Below are 25996 nucleotides of genomic sequence, written 5' to 3' on the forward strand. Positions count from 1 at the left end.
CTGTGTTTATATGGAACAAATCGAAGATAGCAGATCTGACATTCCTGTGCTTACAGCGAAACAGATCAAATATTTTAACATGGCATCCCTGTTTTTATAGGGAACAAGTTGAAGATAGCAGATTTGGCATCCCTGTGTTTACAGGGAACAAATCGAAGACATAGTAGATTTGACTTTCAAATGTTCTCACACTAAAGCAGATCCAAGATAACAAATCTGGCATCTCCATTTCGACGGAGAGCAGGTACATAGCAGGTCTAACCTTCAGATGTTTATACTGAAGTAGATCCAAGATGATTTGGCATTCTTGTGTTTACAAGGAACAAATTGAAGACATAGCAGATTTGACTTTCGGATGTTCTCACACCAAAGCAGATCCAAGATAATAGATCTGGCATCTTCATTTAGACGAAGAGCAGATACATAGCAGATCTAACATTCAGATGATTTTACTGAAGCAGATCCAAGATGATTTGGCATCCTTGTGTTCACAAGGAGCAAATCGAAGACACAGCAGATTTGGCTTTCACGTGTTTACGCTGAAGCAGATCTAAGATGATTTGGCATCTCTGTATTGTCAAAAAACAAATCGAAGAAGCAGATTTGGCGTCTCTGTGTACGACAGAGAGTAGATCGAAGATATCAACATGAAAATCTTAAGTTTGCAATGAGCAGATTGAGGACCATGAAGTCTGAAGCTGATGAGACCGGGCAAAATTGGTCCTTTTATAGTCTTTGCTCTATTCTCGTTACACGACAATGAGCAAAGAGGGGCAGCTGTAATAGCCCATTTTTGCCCGACCCATTTAAGTATTTAAAATAATAAACCCCCAAAAAATAAAAATAAAACAAAGTCCAAGTCCAGTACAAAATTACAAACATATAATTTGGCCCAATCAGAATGGCCCATTACTTGAAAAGATTTAAGGTCCATCTATAAGCTTGACTCATATGGAAATATAATCTTTAAGGATATGCAATCTTAGATATGATATGCAATATTAGATATGATATGCAATCTTGAAGATATGATCTTGTAATCTTGGAGATTTAATTTGTAGATATCCTTTAATCTTAACCGTTGATGTAATTGATCTGTACCGTTGGATTTGGGGAGGCTCAACTATAAATAGAGGCCTCTCCCTTCATTGCAAATGACTTGAGTTTTGGGAAGCAATAAGAATTCTTAAGAGCATTCACTCAAATTTCTCTCCCTCTTGCGTTCTTACTCTATGTGGTTTGTTCTTATTTTATTCTTTGTCTATCTTAGTTTTTCAACCTTTTTTTTTATTTTAATTTCTTCATTTTTCAAATATGTATATTTATTCCTATCTTTTATACATTTGATTTTGTATTTTATATATTATAATATGTAACCTTTTTATATAGTTTATTTTCAAATATATATTTTCTATGCATGTATATATATTATATTTTCATGTATTTTGAACTATTGCATTATATTTTTATAATTTGTAAATGTTCTATTTATTCATTTTTTAGTGTATGTCATTTATCTTATTTGTGCATAGTTTCATTTTTTTATATGCTATGTTTAATTATTTCTTTTATGTGCTATTTTATGATATATATTGTTGTATAATTTTGCATGTATTATGTTTTTCTTTTAGTTTACTCATGTTTTTATTTGTTTATTATCTTATATTTACCCTAGTATGATTTTTTGATTAAACGTATGTTCATGTTATTTAGTTTTGTCTTAATGATGTTATTTATATCTGTATGGAAATGTTAGAATATTTTGTACATCTGTGCTTCATGATGCATTAATATGTCATTCTAAAACGTCATTTAAAATAATATTTCAATGTTTTTTTAAAAAAAAAAATAAAAGGCAATGCTTGATGTTTGGAAACTTCAAGAAAGGTAGTGCCCTAACTTACGTTGCAACTTTTCTCGTTGAATTCGAATAGTCAAGCACCCTTTTAAGTGATTTTGAGTTTTCAAAACTTAAACAATTATTTCGAGATTTCAAAACATAGTGTCCTAACTTACTGGATATGGCGTTTTGTTATTTCGGGATAGAAATTTTCGAAAGACGAGCTTAGTTTCGAAGGTTTTAAAATGTTGCATCCTAACTTACTAGATGTGATGTTTTGACTCGTTTGAAATAAGTGAGCTTTAATTTTTAAAATTGAAACGTTCTAATTAAAAGAGGTTTACATCTTAAAACTTTCAAATTTCCGACATTAAAGACACTTGATAATCAATTAGGTACCAATTTTTAGGCGTTACGAGGGTGCTAACCCTTCCTCGTACGTAACCGACTCCCAAATCCGTTTTCTCGACTTTCGTAGACCAAAATTAATGTTTTAAAACAAAATATTTTATAAGGTGATCCAATCATACCTAAAAAGATTGGTGGCGACTCCCATTTTCGTTTTTCTTAAAGTCAATTCCCATTTTCCAAAACTCAATTTAAAAATGGTCTCGACATTCATTGTCTAAAGTATACACAATGATTTTATAAATTAAAAAAGTTGTTTTTAAAATTCGTGACTAGCATCTATCCCTTAATAGGCTTACAGAATGCGAAGAATTAATTAATGGACTCGCTCTAATAGATACTTTGAGAAATAAAAAAAAATATTTTTTTAATTATATATATTTCAATGACTTTTTTTGTTTTCAAATAAAATGTGTTTTAGAAACAACTTAATTTATTGGTGTAAAATTGTTTTTGTAACGACTCAAAATTTAATAGTGTCAAAAAATACGGTTTGAACCTCATTTTTGTAATTCAAGTCCGTAAATATTAAATATTAATTTTTACTAGATTTATATAATAATATATTAAATTTTGGTCTAATAATTTTGTTGAATTGATGATTAATTCGTATAGGATCTAAACTGTAAAAATCCAATCACTATAAATTTTTATTTTTCTAAAGGACCAAAATGACAAATAATCCATTTTAACTCATCATATGGTATTAGATGATGACAAAATCGTGGTTACTAAATATTGTATTATTGTTTCTAAAATTTTATTGTAACAATAAAAGTCGTGGTGGGGTTGTTGTGTATATCTTCATTATTTAAAGTATATGCAACGATTTTACAAATTAAAAAGTTATTTTTAATTATATATATTGTAATTCAAATATATTGTGTTTTTAGCAACAATTTAATTTATTAGTGTAAATTTATTTTTATAACGACTTAAATTTAGTAGTGTCGAAAATATAATTTAGGATCTTTATTTTCAGATTCCAAATCTATAAATATTAAATATTAATATTTATGAAGTTAATATAGTACTATATTAAATTTGATTAAATAATTTTGTTAAATTAATGATTAATTAAAATACAAAATTAAATTGTAAAATTTAATAGCTATAAATTTTAATTTGCTAAACAACTACCATTTTAATTCATCATATGGACTATAGCTAATTAAGCTTAAAGTTTTATTAATTAAAGTTTAATTAAATTAATTATAATTAGTTAAGTTTAATTAAAGTATAAAAGTTAAAATTTAAAAATTTCTCTCCATCTTCTTCTCCACCATTTCTAAACGAAAGAAATAGGGTTTTGGAGCTTTCAACTTTATCCCATCAATTGGTAAATAATTTTAAGTTTTTTTTTCTTATAAATTTTATATTTTTATACCATTTTTATAAAACTGTTAAAGTTTTCAAACGGGAAATGTTGATATATCTTTTGATCAAGTTACTTAAGGTTTGTCCTGAGGCTATTGCAGATGTGACTGTTCGAGATGAGACAATATTCCATCTTGCTGTGAAAAACGACATGTTTGAAGCTTTCCAAGTCTTGGTGGGGTGGCTTATGAGAAGCCGCCATGAGCCAGCCCATTGGAAGAAAGAATTACTGAGTTAGCCAGACATCGATGGCAACACTGTTTTACACATTGCAGCTATTAGAAACAGACCATGGGTATATGCTAATTATTGTCATTAAGCCAGTAATTGATGTGCATATATGCATGATAAAAGGGTTACTTATAGGAATATTCTAATTGATAGGTGGTAAAAGTATTGCTGGAACACATGCCGAGACCAAATCAATGCCAAAAATTTGGAGGGATTGACAGCACTAGATTTCCAATCCCAATACCCATGGAATGAAAGGCAAGCGGATAGGATTATAGATATGCTAAGCAAAGCAGGCGGTTTGAGTGGTTCCTCTTCCTCGCTTCCCAATACCTCCATCTCTTCATTCCACATCGAATCTTTAAAAGACAAGATGTCACGGTCTCAAAAATGGGCAACAAGACTAGGTCAATATAAGAAGGGTATGGCACATGAGATGCGCAACACATTTCTAGTAGCGACAGTGCTAATTATAACAACCACTTACGAAGCCTCTCTAAACCCTCCAAAGAAGCCTGATGAAAGTCCATCCATGAAATTCCAAGTCTCTTTAAGTAAAGATCAGGCTCTCACTTCCCACATATTTTTGCATAAAGCCGACATCAATACTGAACCCATACCCGGTCCCTCCACAGTGGACGTTTCCAAAAAAGATGATTGGACATTTGATACTCCTCGTTTTGGTTTTACAACACTGTGACCTTTTGGGCAGCAGTGTTTTTAACAGCACTTCTCCTACCACCCCATTCATTCTCTTCGTTGGCTCTCCTAACACTTTCCTTCTTTGGGAGATCTTACATGAATTTATTTGATGTTTTCTCACGGTCATGGAAACATTCATATGGGTTTTCCAATAAAAACGCACACTTATTATATGATGTAGCCCCCTTTTGTAATGTTCTCTTCTCAACGTTGCTAGTTGTCCTTGTATCATACCAGACAATGTTTTATGTTTGCAGGAGGGTAAACATTACGAAACCAAAATTCTTCTTCCTCTTACTAATCGTTAACATTGTCTACATGGTCTTATGTATGGTCCAGCTTAGTGGGTCCGTATGATCTAAACTCCGAGACCGTAACGAAGTTTTCGGGTTTGTATTGGTGATGGTCATCCACAAATAAAATCAAGTTTATATTAAGTGGTTTATATTTTTTTTAAAAAAATTGAGTGTGTTAATATTATTTTATAATTCTAATGAGTATAATATATATTATTAAAGGGAATAACATCCTAAAAGCTAAAGTTTTTATGTACCAATAAAATTTTGTCACATCATCAAATTTTAAAGACATTAAAATATTATTATACACTCATCTATAGATAAATTATTTTCTGGATCATTTCCACCATATTATTCATGGTCTCTTTCAACAATTTTTTTCATATTATTGACACATAATTTTGATAATTTTTTACTCTGAACCCTGAATCTAGAATCCTAAACCTCAAGTCTCAAACCCAAAGTTTAAACCCTAAATCCTTAAACCTTGAACCCAAACACCGAACCCTTGAATCTTGAATTCAAACTCTAAATCTTGAATCTTTAAACCCTCAATCTGAACCTTGAACCTCGGGATTCGAGGTTTAAAGTAAAATAATTACCAAAATTATATGCCAATAACATGAAAAAAATACATGAAAAATTACTAATATTTTTAAAAATTGGTTGCACAAAAATAAAAAATATTAACTTATGAAAAAAATGTTTAAAATTTGTAATAAAAAGAAAAGAAAATATGTTTGTTTATAATTTTAAAAACTAATTATTTAAGTAATTTAATTAAATTTAAATTAAGTTGGAGAATATATTAGATATACATGAGTGTATAATAATAATAATTTATTATCTTTAAAATTTAATGACATGACACTGCTACCTAAAAACTATGCTTTTTAGGATCATCCTTGTTAGGATTTCGACCCGATTAAGCAACGAACAAGAAAATAGCGGAATAAATTAAGAAATTGAACACACAAATTTAACGTGAAAAAACTCCTCTAAAGAGGATAAAAAAACCACGGGCAAAGATAATTTTACTATAATGACAAAAGAACGAAGAGTACTGTAGTAGCCCAAATTTGACCGGGCTGAAGATAGAATAAAAAAGGTTAAATAAATAAGTATTTATTTATTTTAAAGTCCATTGATAGCCCATACCGGTTACTACCTAAAACCCAGCTAGCCCACTATCCATATGCCCAAAATCCACCAGTAGCCCAACTTAAACCAAACCAGGTTACACCCAAGCCTAAATAACAGACCCTAGACTAAAGTAGCCCAAAAGGCCCAAAGCGGTAAAATGCATAAGAAAACCCTAGGGTTTCTTGAGAACGCAGCGCCGCAAGGAGTTTCTGGAAGTTTCGGGCACTCCAAACGACGTGACCTTTCATCTCACAGATTCAACGGCCCAATCGTCGCCACCAAGCACGCCGTGATTTCTCGGCTCCGTCACCACTAGACTTCAGGCCTCTATCAATGCCAACAACCCTTCCAGCATTGAGATCTTCGAGGTACCTGCAAGAAAAGGAAAGAAATCATAGCAAAAAGGCAATAGATATACTAGAACAGGAAATGGAAAGAAATCTTCCGATTTCTTTCCAAAATAGGCAGTAGTCTGAGGCTATAAAGCCTTTCGCAAAATCTGTAAATGGGGGACCCTTTTTTTTACGAGAATATACATAATACAAAAAACACAGAGATAAAGATTTACTAGCGGTTGTATTCATTCAAAGCAGAAGGAATAAAAAGCAGTTCTTTTTCGTTTCTTACGGTAATCGAATCATTCTTTTTATTTTTCATTTACCTATTTGTTTTCTAACCTGAGCGCACAGATTTTAGATGTAATAAAAGAAAATAAACGAGAAGGGAGGTTACCTGACGATTGGCGAAGGAAAGGAAGGGTTTTTCGAACCCTAGCCACCGTGCGCGGTGTTCCTTAGGGCGGCGCGTGGGAGCGTGAGGCCGACGACCGGGGCGAGGCCTACGGAGGCCAGAGCCCGGAGCTTCTCTCCTCTCTCTCTTTCAGAGAAAATTTTAGGTTTTTTAAAAAAAAAAATCGAGTTTCAAATGAGTTTAAGGCTGAGAAGTTGGCTTATATAGCCTTGACAAAGCGACATCGTTTCATGGCCCCAGGATCTGCGCGTTGACCCGATTACTCGGGGAGGATCCGCGTGTTTTTGAGGATTGGGTTAATTACCCAATTGATCCTTCTACCTTTTTTCGTGTTTACAATTAAGTTTTATTTTATTTATGATTTAACCCTAATATTTTGTCTCAGTTGTGATTTAATCCCTGAAGTAGCTGCTTTAAGTCCAAGTTTAAAACGCAGTCGTTTTGGGAATAGGGAAATTTGCCAATGAGTCCCTTTTGTTTTGCATGCGTTTTAATTAGGACCTAAATTCAGTTCTATTTCTTTTGAATTCGCCCAGTAATTTTGCTGAACTTTAAATTTAGCCCTATATATTTATTATTATTATATATATATTTCATATATTGTAATTTGTTTTTTTTAACCTTACTTTTATATTATATATTGTAAGATTATTTTATTATATATATTAATATTATTTATTATCTATTATTTTTCACAAATTATTATTATTTTACATCATTATTTTTATATTATTATTATATTTTTACTTGTATTATATATATTTATTAATTATTTTTATACATTATTTTTACATATATACTTTCATTATTTTACATTATGTCATGGTTATACTATCATATTTCTTATTTCCTATACATTTAAAATATATTTTATTACATAACATTTATTATATTTTTTATTTTTATTCTCAGATTACTTATTTTTTTATATGTTATGTATATCATATATTATCTATTATATTATTTATGTTTATATTATTCATTATATTATTTATAATTTTAAAATTTGTAAATTAAATTATATTTTTAACTCATATTATACACATATATTTAATTATTAATTATTTATTTATTATGTATTATTTCATTTTAAACCGATATTTTTATATTATGAATTCTTTTACATACTTTTAAACCAATATATTTTATATATAATTATTATTCTTTTATAAATATTTTGTTAATATATATTGTATATTAAATACTATTTTAAAATTATTATTAAATATCCTGTTTTATTTGTGTTATATGTATATTTTGTTAACAATAGCTCATTTCATTTTATTCTATATTGCATATATCATGTGCTAAATGTTATTTTATTATTTGATATTACATTTTATGAACATGTACATTGATATTGTATTACTTTGTTGTATATCATGCATTATTTTTAATTATTACTTTGTATGTTTGTATGTTTTGTTTATTCATTTTCAATATATGCTATGTATGTCGTTGAATGCATTTGATATGTATATTATTTTATATGTATGTATCTAATATATGGTTTTGTATTATTGCCACTGTATCGTTTAAATATATGTTTTGTTCATTTATAATTGTGATATTCTATTCCATAACGATAATGTGATTCCTCATGCATTAACTAAAACAAAATTCCGAAGTTTTCAAAAATATAAAGGCAATGCTTGGTGTTTGGAAATTTCGAGAAAAGTAGTGCCCTAACTTATTGGGTTGCGACTCTTCTCATTGAGTTCGAATAGTCAAGTACCCTTCTAAGTTTTTAAAGGTTTTCTAAATACAAGCCACTATCTTGGAATTTCAAAGCAATATGTCCTAACTTATTGGATATAGCATTTTGTTGTTTCGAGATAGGGATTTCCAAAAAAGGGCTAACTTAGTGTCGATACTTTGATACGAGTGAACCCCAATTTTCAAAATTAAAATATTTTAAAGAGGACTACTTCTTAAAATTTTTGAATTTCCAACATTAAAGACACATGATAATCAATTAGGTACCAATTTTTAGGTGTAACGAGGGTGCTAACCCTTCCTCGTACGTAACCGGCTCCCGAACCTGTTTTCTGATTTTGTAGACCAAAACTAATGATTTCAAAACAAAATGTTTTAAAGGTGATCCAATCGCACCTAAAAAGATTGGTTGCGACTCCCGTTTTCATTTTTTAAGTCGATTCCCATTTTCCAAAACTCGATTTAAAAATGGTCTCGGCAAGTATAAAAGATGGAGATAAAAACTAAACCCCGAAAACCCAAAAATAAAGAACCCACAAAACGTAAACACAAAATTCTCTAAATGTGTTATGAGTTCTAATCTCTAATGGGTATATGTTTTCTAAGGTTGTAAAAGAGCCTATTTATAGGCTAAATACATAGATCAAATAATAATAAAATAATCTAAACTAATCAGCGTTTGATTGAAACAAGTAAACAGAGTTTAACTGAAAGATTATTTTTCAAATTTGACTGAAAATAGGAGTCATATTTAACAAATCTCTACCATGACTTATATTTCCACAACGCAATCTTTGTCAGAGTCCGCCACGAACCTATCTTGAACTATGCAGGGAATTAACTGAGTCGAATTTGTGCTTAGAAACTAGAAGACTTCTAGCCTTCGACTTGTACACTACGAAATCAAAACTAACCCGGGTCTGATTTTCACGAACACAGTGCCCTAACTTTTCAAAACCTACATCCAAAAGAGAACCTCTTTTCAACGAAATAGTCATACATTTTTCCCTCCTATGACCAAGTTGCCTTCGCTCCAAACAAGTTGACTTCAACTCCGTAACGGACGAGGGACGTCCGATTTCACCGGTCATTGTATAACCTTCCAGAATATAAAGACTGCCTGTTCTTTTACCTTTTAACAAAACAAGAGCTCCACGAGATACTTTAATGCCGCTCAACTCGATGTTGATTTTGCATCCTTTCAAGTCTAAAATACTTAAGGAGATGAGATTCTTTCGTAAATCAGGTACATACCTAACATCTGAGAGTGTCCCAATCGTCCCATCGTGCATCTTAATTTTAACAGTACCAATACCAATTACCTTACTAGATGAATCGTTTCCCATGCGCACAACTCCACCTTCAATCGAACTGTATGTGGAGAACCATTCTCTATTGGGACACATGTGGAAAGAACATCCTGAATCTAGGATCCACTCGGACGTGAGCTTGGTGTTATCGCTTGTTGACACTAACAAGAAATCATCACCATTTTCATCGGCCAAATTAACACCAGCTACATCTTTCTCGTTACTCTCAGCAGCTTTTTTATTTCGCAGTTTATAACAATCTGCTTTGACGTGACCTAACTTTTTACAATAGCGACACCTTTTATCTCGTTTCTTTGATGCTACCAAAACAGAAGCTTGCCTATCTGTCTTGCTATCCAAATGAAGCTCATTGTCGAGTTTGTCTCTACTCAACAAATGACCCGTCACATCTTCGAACGAGAGGTTGTCTCTACCATAAATCAGAGTCTCTCTGAAAGACTTGTATGAAGGGGGTAAATAGCATAATAATAGCATAGCCTGATCTTCATCGTCAATATGAACCTCAACATTTTTTAAATCATTTAAAAGAGTAATAAATTGACTGATGTGATCTCTAAGAAGCTCATCTTCGTTCATGCGAAAGGTAAATAGACGTTGTTTCAACACTAAATGATTAGTCAGAGACTTAGTCGCATAAAGAGTTTCTAACCTTTTCCACAAGGCGGATGAGGTCTTCTCCATCAATACCTCCTGTAATACCGTATTCGTGAGGCACAACTGGATTGCAGACAAAGCCTTTTCATCAAGTTCTTCCCATTCTATTTTATTTAGATTCTCAGACTTTTTCCCGGTAACAACCTTTTTCAAGCCTGATTGAACTAGAATTGCCATCATCCGAACTTGCCACAGATTGAAATTTGTCTCACCATCGAACTTCTCAATTTCAAACCTTGTTGTTGCCATCTCTGAACGGGCTGATCTATGAAAATTGAACTAGCTCTGATACCACTTGTTATGATTTCAATCCGATTAAGCAACGAACAAGAAAATAGCGGAATAAATTGAGAAATTGAACACACAAATTTAACGTAAAAAAACTCCTCCAAAGAGGATAAAAACCACGGGCAAAGATAATTTTACTATAATGACAAAAGAACGAATAGTACAAAAGATGGAGATAAAAACTGAACCCCAAAAACCCGAAAATAAAGAACCTACAAAACGTAAACACAAAATTCTCTAAATGTGTTATGAGTTCTAATCTCTAATGGGTATATGTTTTCTATGGTTGGCTAACTTCATAGATCAAATAATAATAAAATAATCTAAACTAACCAATGTTTGATTGAAACAAGTAAACAGAGTTTAACTGAAAGATTATTTTTCAAATTTGACTGAAAATAGGAGTCATATTTAACAATCTTAATATAATTTATTCCCATTATTAAATACCTAATGTTTTATTTAAGTTTTGAGGAAAAAATAATAAAGTAAATATGGGAGGATTGAACCTAGCCTGAATTCTTTTAATTTTAGATGGGCTATATTTGGATAAGATGGGAAGCACATATCTCGAGTCGAGTCGGGCCTGGACAAACAGGTTGTTTATAAATACTTTGTTAAATGGGTGTATGATAAAAATTTTAACCATCACTTCACACAAGTTACTATTTTCAATTTTAGAGTTGATATATATATATATATATATATTATAGAGAGAGATTATTAATATTGATTGATATATCATCTATCTTTCTCTATATAAGTATCAAGTCCAAATATGTTAAGTACTTAAATGTGATCGATTAAAACATCATTTTAAGATATTTAATTTAAAATATTTAAACTATTTTGATATGAATAGAAGAAATGACTAATTTATATTTTCAAAGTATTATTTTTAAAATTTTAAAATATCACATAAAAATTTTAATAGAAGAATATTAATACTACTGAATTTAAATTTTAAATTCAAAAATAAAAGATTAATTCTTAAAATAAAAATAAAGACCAAAATTTAAATATAAAAATATTTAAGGGCTTAGAACATATTTTAACATTTAAATTTTTATTTTATAATTTTTCACAAGTAGAAAAACATTCTATTTCAAACCTTAAAAAAGAGAAGCAAAAACAACATAAATTTGACAGAATAGACCAACTTGTCAGTAGATAAAAATTCTATGTTGAATGGACCCATTAGGTTCCCGTCGACAATGGGAGAGTGGTCCAATTGAGTCGTCCTTGATAACCATGCGGCTGCCTAACATAATTACAAATAAGTCCCCATCTCCCCTATATTAACCTCTATTTATAAGGCAAAATAATATGGAAAATACAAATGTGCCCATAATTTCATTAAACAGAATTTTTCTAGATTTTCCAATAAATTTATCCTCAAACTTCCATGACATTTTTAGGTAATTTCCTGATGCTTTTAGGCTTCATCTGTAAATAACTTTAGCTAGATTTTTCGTTCCCTCCAAATCAGTTTATTATGGGCTAAAAATTGATAAAATTTTATACTTTACATTATTATCTCTTCTTTCTTTCTTTTTTTTTTTAACTTGTAACAATCTTATTTTTATTTTCTATTTTTAGGTTACTAGAAATATTTAATTTTAAATTTGTTTGATATATATATTTTTGAATTATTAGATCTCAATATTTATTTTTAAAATTTTTAACAATATTTTTTATTAAATATTTTGTTAAATTATTAGGAATCCTTCATCTGTAATTTGGTTAAGATATCTTTTTTTACTGTATCACCCCTTACCCGTATTCGTCACCGGAATAGGATACGAGATATTACCGGAGTTTACCAAATTAATTTTCCATTATTACGAGTTAAATACTATTCATTTACCAAAACATGTCATGACGTCCTTTAGATGGGCCTCCAAAACCCAAAACATACTTCTGGACCAAACGGGATTAAATCGAAACCATAGGAAATTTTTCGCAAAGTCCCAAATTTTTTTTTTTATAAGCTCAACATAACCCTTTTATAAATATCCAACCTTCCTTGAAATTTTAAAACCAAGACCAATCCAAACCAACCAATCCATTTCAACCAATTTGATACCAAATCATACTTCTATTATAATTATACCATTTAGCATATTCATCACTCTTTACTTTAATACATATTCATTAAACAAGTCTTAGGATTTATATAATCATCAAACCATATACATGTCATATAAATCAAAAAGGAAATTTACAAAAGCTACCGGAGATCATCTGGATAGTTCCAATCCTCCGTATTTTTTTCACGTCAATCTACAAGAGACATTGAATATATTCAAGTAAGCTTATAGAAGCTTAGTAAGTTCATAGGCATAAAACATAAATCTTACCAAACATTCATACACTTATACAATATACACAATTACTAAGTTCACCTATCAACCACAATCATTAATGAGTTCCCTTGTATAAACTCACTACCAATTATCCATTTACTTTAATTCTTTTGGGCCCATTTGTCACTTACCATTCTTAATTAAATTAGGAATGGTTATGGAAAATTGAGTACTTCACTTCCACTTTGCCATAGTATAACTATGGTCTTGCGTACGATCACTTATCACTTTTCGAAGCCATAGCCCTGCCACGGTCTTACACGAATCACATTTATCACTTGTCACTTGTCACTGATCAGATAAGTGTAGCTAAAGCTACCACTTATCACTTGTCACTTGTCACTGATCAGATAAGTGCAGCTGAGGCTACCACTTATCAGTTGTCACTGATCAGAAGTACTCAAATCCGATGTTCCGCTCAATTTGATCATTTATATGATTTTCGCATTGTTATTTTATTCTCAATTTATCAATAAATATATCTCATCATACATTATATAACTCATGAAATTAACATTTAATCATTAAATTTCAGCCATATGAACTTGCCTGGGTCGATTTGCAAAATTTGTGAAAGTTCAGGGACTAATCAGCTACTTTTTCTTTTCCTTGACTTGCTTCGGGTTCTCGATCTATCATTGTAAAACCATTCACTTATCAGTATTGACTTCACCTTCACTCTATTTCACATCCTTAATGTTTATAACCCGCTTATAAGTAACATTATCTATAATTTCACTATTTACTTATGTATATTCAATGTTGTCCATCCGTTGCATAGTCACTAAATTATTTTTATCTTGAGCTACAGAACTCCAAATTAGGATCCACTAATTTTTCTTGAAACTAGACTCACATATCTTCATGCCATAAAATTTTCAGAATTTTTAGTTTAGCCAATAAGTACAGTTTATTCTTTAAAGTCACCCCTAGTCTGCTGTTTGATACTTCTGACCCTTCTTCACTAAAAGTTAATTAGCTCCTCATACGGGATTCGGATGATGTTATCATTTGTTTCTCTTGAAAATAGACTCATTCATGATTTTAAACATATACATTTAAGCCCCTAATTATTTTTCTCTAATTTTTTATGATTTTCCAAATTCAAAATAGGGGAACTTGAAATCATTCTGACCTTGTCTAACAAAATTTATTATCTCATGTTTTACAATTCCATTGCTTACACCGTTTCTTCTATAAGAAACTAGACTCAATAAACTTTAATTTCATATTTTATTCATTCTCTAATTAAATTTATAAAGTTTTTGGTGATTTTTCAAATTTAGACTACTGCTGCTGTCCAAAATGTTTTAGTGCAAAATGTTTATTTCTATTTTGCCACAAATTTCACAGTTCATACAATTCAGTACTTGCTCAATTAACCCCTTAATTAAGCTAATTTTTCTCAATTAATACTTTACCTAGACATTATAAGTTATTTCACAACTATTGAAATTTAGAATTTCCACATAAAACCCTAACTTCAAACTCTTTTACAAGTAGGTCCCAAATATTCACTTTTTATTCAATTCTTTCAATAAAATAAGTATATAAACAATTTAAAGCTCTAATTCCATGCTAAATCACCATATACTTCCAGCACATATTCATAGAAACTTTCAATTTCTTTCATAGAATCAAAAACTAATGAATTCAACAAGTGGACCTAGTTGTAAAAGTCACAAAAACACAAACAATTCAAGAAATAATCAAGAATTGAACTTACTTGCAGTAAAAATATGAAAACAAAAAGCTTAAGGAAACCCTTCCATGGTGTTTTTGCTTATTAGAATGCAAAAAAATAAAGAGAAATCGAGATAATTCCACTTTAATCCTAGCTTTATTAAGTAAATTTTGCAATATTTCAATTTTGCCCTTAATTCTCCTTATTTTCTTGCTGATTTCATGCCCTTTCTGTCCAGCCCAAATAGACCTTGGGTCTATTTTCCTTTTAAACCCTCTTTCTTTTATCATTTAAGCTATTTAATCATTTCTCATAATTTTGCATTTGTTACAATTTAGTCCTTTTTGTTCAACTAACTATTGAAATTTAAAAATTTCTTGACGAAACTTTAATAGTAACTTATTAACACTCTATAAATATTTATAAAAATATTTATGGCTTGGTTTAAAATTTTCAAGGTCTCGATACCTCATTTTCGATTCTAATTATTTTAATATTTATTTCTAGTACACTATTCACTACTTCAAAAATTTTCCTAACTTCACATTTAACTTATACTCACTAAATTAATAATATTTTCTACTCATTTGTTGAATTTAGTGATCTCGAATAACTGTTCGACACCACTTTGAAAATTTAGGCCATTACATTTACTTTGATCAAATAAGCTTATTAAAAAAAGAATATACCAACATATTATTGGTTAACATTTTAATTATTATTTTATATTGAAAATATTGATATTTTTCTATAATTTTATTTTTGTGATTTAATTTTTATTATATATTATTTATGAACTGTTAAAATTAAAAAGTAAAAGTAAAATAATTCATTTTCTTTCCTTCTCACAGCTTTAGCAAAACAAGTCCACAAGCTCGCCTCATTCGAAAAAATTAAATTGTTTAATATATATATATATATATATATATGGGTACTAATTTTAATAAATGGAAAATATAGAAAAACAACATTAAAAGAAATGGGAAAGGGAGGAAAACAAAAGGAGAAGCAGAAGAGAATAAAAAATAAAGGAAAGTTAAAAGAACATAAAAAAAATTTAAATTAAATTGCTCAAAACGAAAAAATATGGGGATAAGTTGTACAAATCACCCTAAAATTTTTGTTTGAAAGATGATTTAACATATCACATCAGCTTATCGTTACACCGTTAATTGAAATTAATAGCTCAGTGACTAAAATATAACATTTGAAACATAAGTGACTAAAATGTAAATAAAAGTGACTATTTTAATAATTTACCCTTACATTTATCCAAACATATGCTTAATGTAAACATTGTTTTCAATTATTTTTATTTTATTTTCACTATTATCCTTTTATCCCTATTTTTAAAAAGTATAATTAATAAATAGTATATTTATTTTTCAAAATTAAATTTAAGTAATAAGCCAAATAGATTTTATAACTTAAATTTAATATTTAATTTTATAGTTTTTTTATTTTATCAAACAACGTTTACTCATAAGTAAATAAGTAAATAAAGGCCTTGTGTAATTAAGAAAGTTGAGAAAGGGTTAATCCTCACATGGTAAAAATTGGCTACAATAATTAAGGAAAGAGAAAAACACTATGGTAAAAATTGGGTACAATAATGAAGGAAAGAGAAAAACACTAAGGAAGATCCAATAATCGGGAGGTAATGTCAATGAGCATACCCCACATTTATTGTCAATGGTGATGGATCAATTGTCTACCGTACATGGATTTTGTTTCCTTTTTTTTTTTTTCTGTATTATTTGGATTTGTGATCCCAAGCTATATAAAATTCCAAAGTCATTATGTCATCACATTTTAAAAAATTTATTTATTATCGATTGAGTATTAGCTCGATTGGTACACTACAGGAAAACAGACTTTTAGCGGCATTTTTTTTTGCCTTTAGCGCGTTTTTAAGTGCCGCTAATACTTTTAGTGGCGCTTTCCCAAGCGCCGCAAAAAACGTCGCTAATGTAACGCCTTAGCGGCGCGTTTTTATAAAAGCGCCGCCAAAAACCGGGACCTTTAGCGGCGCTTTTATAAAAAATGCTGCTAATTTGCCCAGTTTTGTAATATGTATTTTTGCACCTATATCCAACCATTCTGCAAGAAATTCAACCAAAAACAGCAAATATACCATGAAATCCAATCAAAACCCGCAAATTTAAATAATACAAAATTATACGAAAAATATATTATATAAATTGTAAATGAATATTCAAAATATTCTTACAATAATGTTAAAAGTTACAAGAAAACAAATGTCTAAGATGACGGATTTTGAAATTGCTAGAACATAGTCATCATAGACTGAAGCTGTAGCTGGAGTTCATTGTATTTTCTGTTCTGCTCCACCTCCCTCACTGCTGCCTCCGCCTCCTGCGCTGCTGCCTCCGTTCTAAGTTGAAAAATTTGCTCATCTGTGGTAGCTTGTATCTGAACTATCTGATCTTTTAGCCTCTGAACTTCAGTTTGACTTTGACTCCCGGAATGCATGTATTGGTGCGAGGTGGATCCAAAATATTGGGTCGGGTTAACACTAGATCCTTGAAATCTAACCCGACCATACCTTTCAGGACCCAAAACTTCATTAATAATTACATTATCAATATCCTCAAAATTAACAAAACTATCAATCAAGCGATGCTTCATACTCGCTTCTTATCTTTTAGTTTCTCCTAATAAATCACCAAAGAATTAGAAACGAAATATACAATAAAAGGAATACAACATAACATTATTTAAATTAAACTAATAAAACGCATTTAATTAAAACATTATAATTAAATATTATAAATATTTATAATGAAATCAAATTTTATTAAGTAAATATACCATAATTTCGCACCTCGATGTCATCTGAGTTCCATCTTTTTCTTAGGCGTAATGTCAAAAAGCTGAAGGCGTCCAACTTTTTGACCAGATGAGGCTTCCTACAATATAGTAGTAAAAATATTATTTAATAGTAAAAAGTCATTAATACTTGATAGAATTAATAAATCCATAGTACCGCGGCCTGAGTTACACAAGCAAAACTTCTCGACCCTACCGTGTGCATAAATTTTTGTTTTTGCCTGCTGCTTGTTCCAACTCGCTTACGGTCCTACGTAATGAAATTATTATTACGTATATAGTAAATACTATAAACCAAAAAATTTATAAGAGTTTGCAAGTACATAATACCTCTCTTTTCTTCGAATTCCAAATTCGAACCGCATCTTCCCATTGGTACCTCAGCATTCCCGGTGGGACATTTTGCAATTTTTCTTCGAGGCTTATGGGTTTTTTAAAATATTCTTTTTTCAAACTGCTTTTATGGTCTCTCCATTTTTTACCCAATGTCTTCTTGATATAGGCATCAAAGACCTCTAAAGCAAACCTCTCCTAAAAAACACAAGTTTAGAAATTAAATATAAATGAAACTTAAACCAAAGTATTATAAATTACATTAACGTTTTGTTACCTTAATATTAGAGAGAGCTTGATTTTTATTGCTATCAGGCATGTTATGCCATGATTCGTAGTTGATGGGCAACATATTGGCATTTCATGCTATAATGCCCAAATAGCTTGCTAAAAGTCGAGCTTCTTGTCCAACAGGCTGACCATGGCTGTTTCTAGTTACTTTGACACGCTCGACAGAATTTAAGTTATATAAATCTATTAGGAGCGTATGTTCTCAACCTCTGCGCGTCCCACCATTTTCAGCTGAAAAATAATATATTATTACTATATTGAAATCTAAAAATAAATTAGTAATAAAATTTAATACAATTTGTAAAATAAACTTAACATTACTTTGAAATTCCACAGACTCGTCAAGTGTCCCCGGCACGCTTGAAGATCCAACAACTGTCTGCTGTTCAGTATTTACTTCTTCCGAATTTGTAGTATTCTGTACAATACTAAGATCTCTTAATCTTCTTCTAGGCATTTTTCCTGCAACACATAAAATAGTTAAAATTTTTGTAAGAAATAACAACAATAGTAAATATAAAATAGTTAAATTATATAACATGACAAATGTTAAAATTATAACATTACATATAAAAAAAAATCATAAAATCTTACTACATCATAAATCGTAAATATCTTCGTCCACATCCTGACAAACCCATTGAAATTGTGTACTAGTACTAGGGATATTTTCATTTAAGTTTTGTTCTAGAAAAGGCAAAGTTTCTGATCTTTCAAAGATGTCATCTCTACTTCCATTCCTCATGTCAAACAAGTCTCTAGGGGTGTTTCAGAGTACAACATACCAACCCTCATCAATTGGATCTTTCGAGTAAAAAACTTGTTTAACTTGAGAAGAAAATACATACGGCTCGTCTATCAAATGTTCTCTAGTGTGAATTAATCGAGAGAAATTCACCATTGTAAAACCAAACTGATCATTTTAATTCATGAAAGCAATATTAGCATCATCCAATCACATCAAAATAAGACAACTTTCCATTTTCCATAGTAATCCAACTCAATAATGTCGTTTAGAAGTCCGTAATACTCCACATTTCCCTCGACAGGATTACTGTCCCTAGCACTAGTGTAACTTGTAATTAAAGAATTAACAACTACTCCATAATTTTGAGTTCTCCTCAATCTCTCGCAATATTTGGTATGAAATCTGAATCTATTCATGATGAAGCCACTATATCTTTTTACTACTCAATTCGGACCTTGAGAAAGCCATTTAACTTCGTCATTAACGACATTCCCACTCCAAACCTATTGAATCAAAAGTAAATTGAGTAATTGTAAATGTTATGAGAAGACATTATTATTTGTCAATAAAATGTTGAGTTGCATACCGTTTGGCTTAACCATTCATGAAAAGATTCTACGAATAACCTATTAATCTCACGATGTTGTAATCTTCGTGAGCGTGAACGAGATCTTAAGACTTGTTTGTACTCACTATGTTAAAAACATGTTTAATTCGTTAAAAAATAAACAAATCAATAAAAAATGAATATTTATCATATTCTAGAACTTACTTGTGTAATTGTTCAAGTGCATCATGGTGGAAAAGAACATATCTTTGTGCTTGTATCCAAGATCGGTCATCTAATTCTGCAATTTCAACTTTGCCGATTGGTTCTCCATAACTTTGAAATAAATAAGTTTCGGCCAAGCTAGGATCATTGGGTCCAGCATTTCTACTTGGTCTATTCAATCTTGTTTCAACATCTTCTAAATATCTAGAATAGAATGTCATACACTCCTCTGCCAAGTAGTCTTCAGCAATTGATCCTTCCGGATAACGCTTGTTACGGCAATAAGACTTAAATTTTCTTAGGAACCTAAACACCATATACAACATTATCAAAACTAGTAATTATAGGTATAAAGGTGAATGCCTTTGAAATAAATTATCACCTTTCAATTGGATACATCCAACGATAGAAAACCAGCCCACCAATTATTGCTTCACGAAGGAGATGAATGACAAGGTGCACCATAATTGTGAAGAAGGAAGGTGGAAAGATCTTCTCCAAATTGCATAATGTCAAAGTGGCTCGATCTTGTACTTTTTCAAGTTCTTCAACATTTAGAACTTTTCCACAAATTGCTTTCATTATATTGGACAGTTCAATTATACAGGACGTTACCTTCTTTGACATACAGCACCGTAAAGCAACTGGAAGTAGATCTTGCATCAAGATGTGATAGTCATGTGATTTTAATGAATATAGTCTTTGATCTTTAAGACTTACATATCGATATATATTTTATGCATACGCATTCGGAACCTTTATATCCTTCAACACCGTGCAGAACATTTCTTTCTTTTCCTTTGACATTGCAAAAATTGTAGGCGGCAACCAATATTTTCCATTAGGAAGTACATGGGGATGAAGATCACGCCTAATTCACATGTGAACTAAATCAAGTCGACTCTGAAGATTATCTTTTGATTTACCATCGATGTTCAAAATTGTCTAGATGATGTTCTCGCAGACATTCTTCTCAATATGCTTCACATCAAGATTGTGGCGTAATATGTGATGCTCCCAATAAGGCAACTAAAAAAAATACTTCTTTTCTTCCACAAGTCCGCGTCATTAGGGTCATCCTCCTCGTCAGATTCATCATCAGATTCATCCTTTGATCGTCTATTTGTTTTCCTGTTAGATGGTTGATTCACTTCCGTGAATCGAAATCCATATCTTTTAACATTAATAAGATTTCAGATCCAATGGTCCGCTTCAGAGCTTTTTCAACTCTTCAAGATCACAAATAAAGCCCTCGAAATCTATAGCTATAATTTTCATCTAACCACCGATGATGCCCCATATAGCGAACTTCTTCCCATTATATAACCACTTGAACACGCTTTGAGCAAAGACAACAAGGACACGATAACGCCCTCTCGGTACTCCAACCGATAAATTCGCATATGGGGAAATCATTAATTGTCCACAAAGAAAGCAAAGACGTAGGTAAAAGTTCTCCTTTCTCAATACATTATACGCCCCAACACCCGCCCATAATTGTTTTAACTCTTCAATAAGTGGCTGTAGATATATGTCAATATCATTTCCGGGGCCTTTCTCTCCGGGGATAATCATAGATAATATCAAAGAAGATTGCTTCGTGCAGAGCTATGGAGGCAAATTATAAGGAACAAGGACCACAGGCCAAGTATTGTACGAGGTGCTCATGATTTTAAAAGGATTAAATCCGTCAGATGCTAACTCGAGCCTTACACTCTGAGGATCACTTGCAAAGCTTGGAAATTTATTGTCAAATGATTTCCATGCTAAAGAATCTGCAGGATGCCTTAATAATCCATCATCCGTTCGTTGATCATGATGCCACGTCATAAACTCGGCTGTCTTTGACGACATGAATAACCTTTGAAGCGTTGGGATTAGCAAGAAATATCGCAAAATCTTGTTCGGCTTCCTTATTGACTGTGGCCCATATTCATCCTCATTAACATTTTCTGCATCTCTATTCATCCAACAAGATTTACCGCAAATATGACAAGACTGTTGATTTCTCCGATCACCCCAATACAACATGCAATCATGTGGGCAACTATGAATTTTGTTGTACCCAAGGACCAAATCTTTTATCACTTTCTTCATGTCTTTACATGATTGAGGGATTTTTGCAAACGGGAACATTTCTCTCAAAAGCTCTAACAGCATTGTCAAAGAGTTTCCGGTCCATCCTCCCAAACATTTTAAGTGGAAAAGGCGAATACAGAATGACATTTTTGAAAATTTTGATCCCTCATAAAGTTCTTCATTCATTTCACCAAGTAACGTGTAGAACTTCACCGCTTCTTCATTCGGTTGTTCATCCAGTACACTTCTTCTCGTTTCCATAAAAGTATTCCCATCGATGTTATAATCATCGGATTCAACATAGTTTGGTGGAAATGAATGGAAACCTTCACTCCGTATATTAAATGCATCCCGCATCATACCTTCCATGTCATCTTCTCTAACATACTGACGGTAACCACTATAAGGATAACCCGGATTAATCGTCGAAGAGGCTCTACTAGGTGTACACTCTCCATGGAAAATCCATTTTTTATACCCCCGAATGAAGCCATCAACAATTAGATGTTCGTAGACAACTTCACGATAATGCCAATAGATATTGCCACACTTCTTACACGGGCAAAGAATCATATTCTCTTGGCTTGAATTGTGAAATGCAAAATCTAAAAAAGATTGCACACCATTTTGATACTCGTTGCTTGCCCTTGAGAAATTTATCCAAGTCCTATCCATTTCGTAGTTGTTGAAGTCTAAAGTTGGAAATAAGTTACACAGATAAGTTGTTTATTATGTAAGTCTTGATATGATATATTTTTATGTTTTATGTAAGTTATGTAGATTATGTAAGTTATGTAGATTATGTAAGTTATGAAATTTGAACTTTAAACTATAAGCTTTTAGGGAAATTATTATTAGATTAAACTACATGTATTAGTTAAGTTATGTAAGTTGTTATGTACGTTATATGAGTTATGTAAATTATGTAAGTTATGTGAGTTATGTAAGTTGTTATGTAAATTATGTAAGTTATGTGAGTTATATAAGTTGTTATGTAAATTATGTAAGTTATATGAGTTATGTAAGTTATGTAATTTATTTAAGTAATGGTCAATATTAATACTATTTTGATAAAAATTAGTTATAACTTTTAAAGACATTTAAAAATATTAAATATTAAAATCAAACATTATTAATATAAAAAATAGTAATTTGAATATAATAATATCAAAAAGAATCGTATTTTAATTTTTATAAGTAAATTGGAAATTAATTAAGGTTATATAAATATTCAATAGTAAATGAGATCGATAGAACTTTTTCCAAGTCTTTTGAATTTTTAAGATTCATCATATGTATGTTGTTACACCTAGGAGGATCCATTATATCTTATACTCGATATAAGGCAACCTCGTCAGTTTCCACCTATATACTTTGAATCTTTAAAATATTTAAAATAAGGTTGGAGAGAAGGTCACTATTGTTGTAATTTTAATGAACAAGCAAGCTACATGGTAATAAATATTCAATAGTAAATGAGATCGATAGAACTTTTTCCAAGTCTTTTTGAATTTTTTAAGATTCATCATACGTGGCGTTGTTACACCTAGGGGATCCATTATATCTTACACTCGATATAAGGCAACCCGTCAAAGTTTCCAACCTATATACTTTGAATCTTTAAAATATTTAAAATAAGGTTGGAGAGAAGGTCACTATTGTTGTAATTTTAATGAACAAGCAAGCTACATGGTAATAAATATTCAATAGTAAATGAGCTCGATAGAACTTTTTTCAAGTCTTTTTGAATTTTTTAAGATTCATCATAAGTGGCGTTGTTACACCTTGGGAGGATCCATTATATCTTACACTCGATATAAGGCAACCCGTCAAAGTTTCCAAATTATATACTTTGAATCTTTAAAATATTTAAAATAAGGTTGGAGAGAAGGTCACTATTGTTGTAATTTTAATGAACAAGCAAGCTACATGGTAATAAATATTTAATAGTAAATGAGCTCGATAGAACTTTTTTCAAGTCTTTTTGAATTTTTTAAGATTCATCATAAGTGGCGTTGTTACACCTTGGGAGGATCCATTATATCTTACAGCTCGATATAAGGCAACCTGTCAGGTTTCCAGCCTATATACTTTGACTCTTTAAAATATTTAAAATAATGTTGGAGAGAAGGTCAGCTATTGTTGTAATTTTAATGGACAAGCAAGCTACATGGTAATAAAATTAATTCATACTTATTCATACTTAAGTTGAATCAAATAATAATTAAGTTGAACCATATATAAAAACTTATTCATACTTATTCATACTAAAAATGGCTATGATATAGGCAAGTTTGTCATACGTCCAGCTTTTCTAATGCAATCATCAGCGAGTATTCCATTTAATCAACTGAATTTTATTTTTGATAAGTAATTTTTGAACGAAAAATTTGAGTTAAGTAATATTTTATGATAAGTATTATTTTAGTATCTTAACTAAATTTAATATTTTATCGAGTTAAGTAAAATTAAATTTGAGTCGGTTTAATAAAATTGAGTGAAATTATTCGAGTTCAATTAAAAAGGAAAACATATCAAATTAAAATCTTATTATCGTAACTAATTTATAAATATTTTCAAAAACAAAAATTTAAAAATAATTTGGAAACAAAATAGTTCTGCTTGAAACACAACCAGCAATTAAATCTATACAAAATCGCAGCCCCAATATATTAATTTTTCCAAAATAATCATAATAAAACTATTATTGATTAGAATTTTGAAGTAAAACGTACCTTAATAATTTCAACAACCTGGTCTACTCCACTCTCACCAGCAAACAGAGGCTGGAGTCAAAAAAGTAAACTTTGTTAAGTAAGTTAAACCGAAAATGCATAGAAATAAGGGAAAAAAATTAGCAACGAAACATGTACCTAGAACAGATGTCAATGGTTGTGGTGTATTCAGTTGCACCAAATATTAATTCAGGTGCTCGAGAGTACCTAGAACAAATGTAAGATTATAAGAGTAGCACCAAATATATTTCAGTTTAAGAAAATATAAAAACTTTATCAATATCAGTACCAAATATTAATTCGAAGATTAAATGGCAGCTTCAGTTGAACCAATAGTTGCAGGAGGAGTAGGAAGCAGTAACTGATGCTGAATCTGGTCCAAATAGAAAGTGGTTTTTTAGTGAAGCAGCAATCTAAAGAAAAATCTAATATGCCTTTGTATATATGCCAAGAATTCCAGCGTCATCTATTCTAATCCTTAGATAATTGCAGCCTCATCAAAGTACATTTAGTATAAACTCATCCTCGCAAAAAATAACTCTTTTAGTACTTGAAAACTGTAGCACCCCAAACCCGGCCCAGAAGTTATGGCCGGATCCGGCATGCCACATCAAAAACGTAAAAAAAATTTCCATTCTAAGTCTAGAAAATCGTACTTGATGTTCAAAAGATTAATTCATTAAGGGTTAAAGTGAATGAAAACGTGCACCGGTAGGAAACCGAAAAGAGGTGGTGAGTCCATCGGATCGCTATACCAAGCTCCTTCGGATCCAATCCTAGACATGCATACCGCCATTGCCACACCTTAACGTCATGGATATTTCTAGGAAACCGATTTGATTAAGTCATTTTAGGAAAAGTGATTAATTTTGGAAAATACTTTCATTATGGAAGCTTTGCTTGTTGTCGTGTTATTTTGAAATCACTGTTGTTTTTGAAACGCGCCTTAAAGCTATCCAATTTCAACAGTTAAAATAAGTATTACCTATCTTAGTAATACATATTAAAAACCATCAAAAATAAATAAGCGGCCTTATTACATTTAAAACCCAAAACTTCAAACCTAAATAAAAGGATGTCCATTCACCGAAGAAAATCAAACTTTCGAACGGGTGGCCACTCAATTCCCTCACACTCCAAGCCCACTATGGTTGGGGATTACTGCGTGGATGAAAATAAAAGGGTGAGTTTGGGGAAACTCAGTGTGTAAGGAAAACCCATTCAAAGCCCAAGTCAGCTCAAGCCCATTGGGCCTAAGCCCATTCAGGTAACAGTGGTACTGGGCCAGAGCCCTTTTCAGATTACAATAAACTGGGCCTTAGCCCCTTATTCAGATAATAGTATGGCCCATAGGCCCATTTCAAAATACATGCAACATCAGTAAACATATGCAAGCCCA

General features: G+C 31.0%; 1 protein-coding gene across 1 annotated transcript; it reads right to left on the bottom strand.

Annotated features, from left to right (window-relative positions):
- Positions 1-17835: 17835 nt before the first annotated feature.
- On the bottom strand, positions 17836-22523 carry LOC128282265 (uncharacterized). The gene is made up of 4 exons (XM_053020433.1): positions 19784-22523; positions 18585-18725; positions 18250-18494; positions 17836-18170 (listed from the first exon to the last, which is right to left on the bottom strand). Exon 1 carries the CDS (start codon positions 22433-22435, stop codon positions 21392-21394), a length of 1044 nt encoding a protein of 347 aa, XP_052876393.1. The 5' UTR covers positions 22436-22523; the 3' UTR covers positions 17836-18170; positions 18250-18494; positions 18585-18725; positions 19784-21391.
- Between the last annotated feature and the right edge of the window lie 3473 nt (positions 22524-25996).

This window comes from Gossypium arboreum, chromosome 10 (genome assembly GCF_025698485.1).
Source record: "Gossypium arboreum isolate Shixiya-1 chromosome 10, ASM2569848v2, whole genome shotgun sequence".
Taxonomy (NCBI): domain Eukaryota; kingdom Viridiplantae; phylum Streptophyta; class Magnoliopsida; order Malvales; family Malvaceae; genus Gossypium; species Gossypium arboreum.

Coding starts and splice junctions, on each gene's coding strand:
- LOC128282265 (XM_053020433.1), bottom strand. CDS start 22,435: ATGATTCTTTGCCCGTGTAAGAAGTGTGGCAATATCTATTGGCATTAT.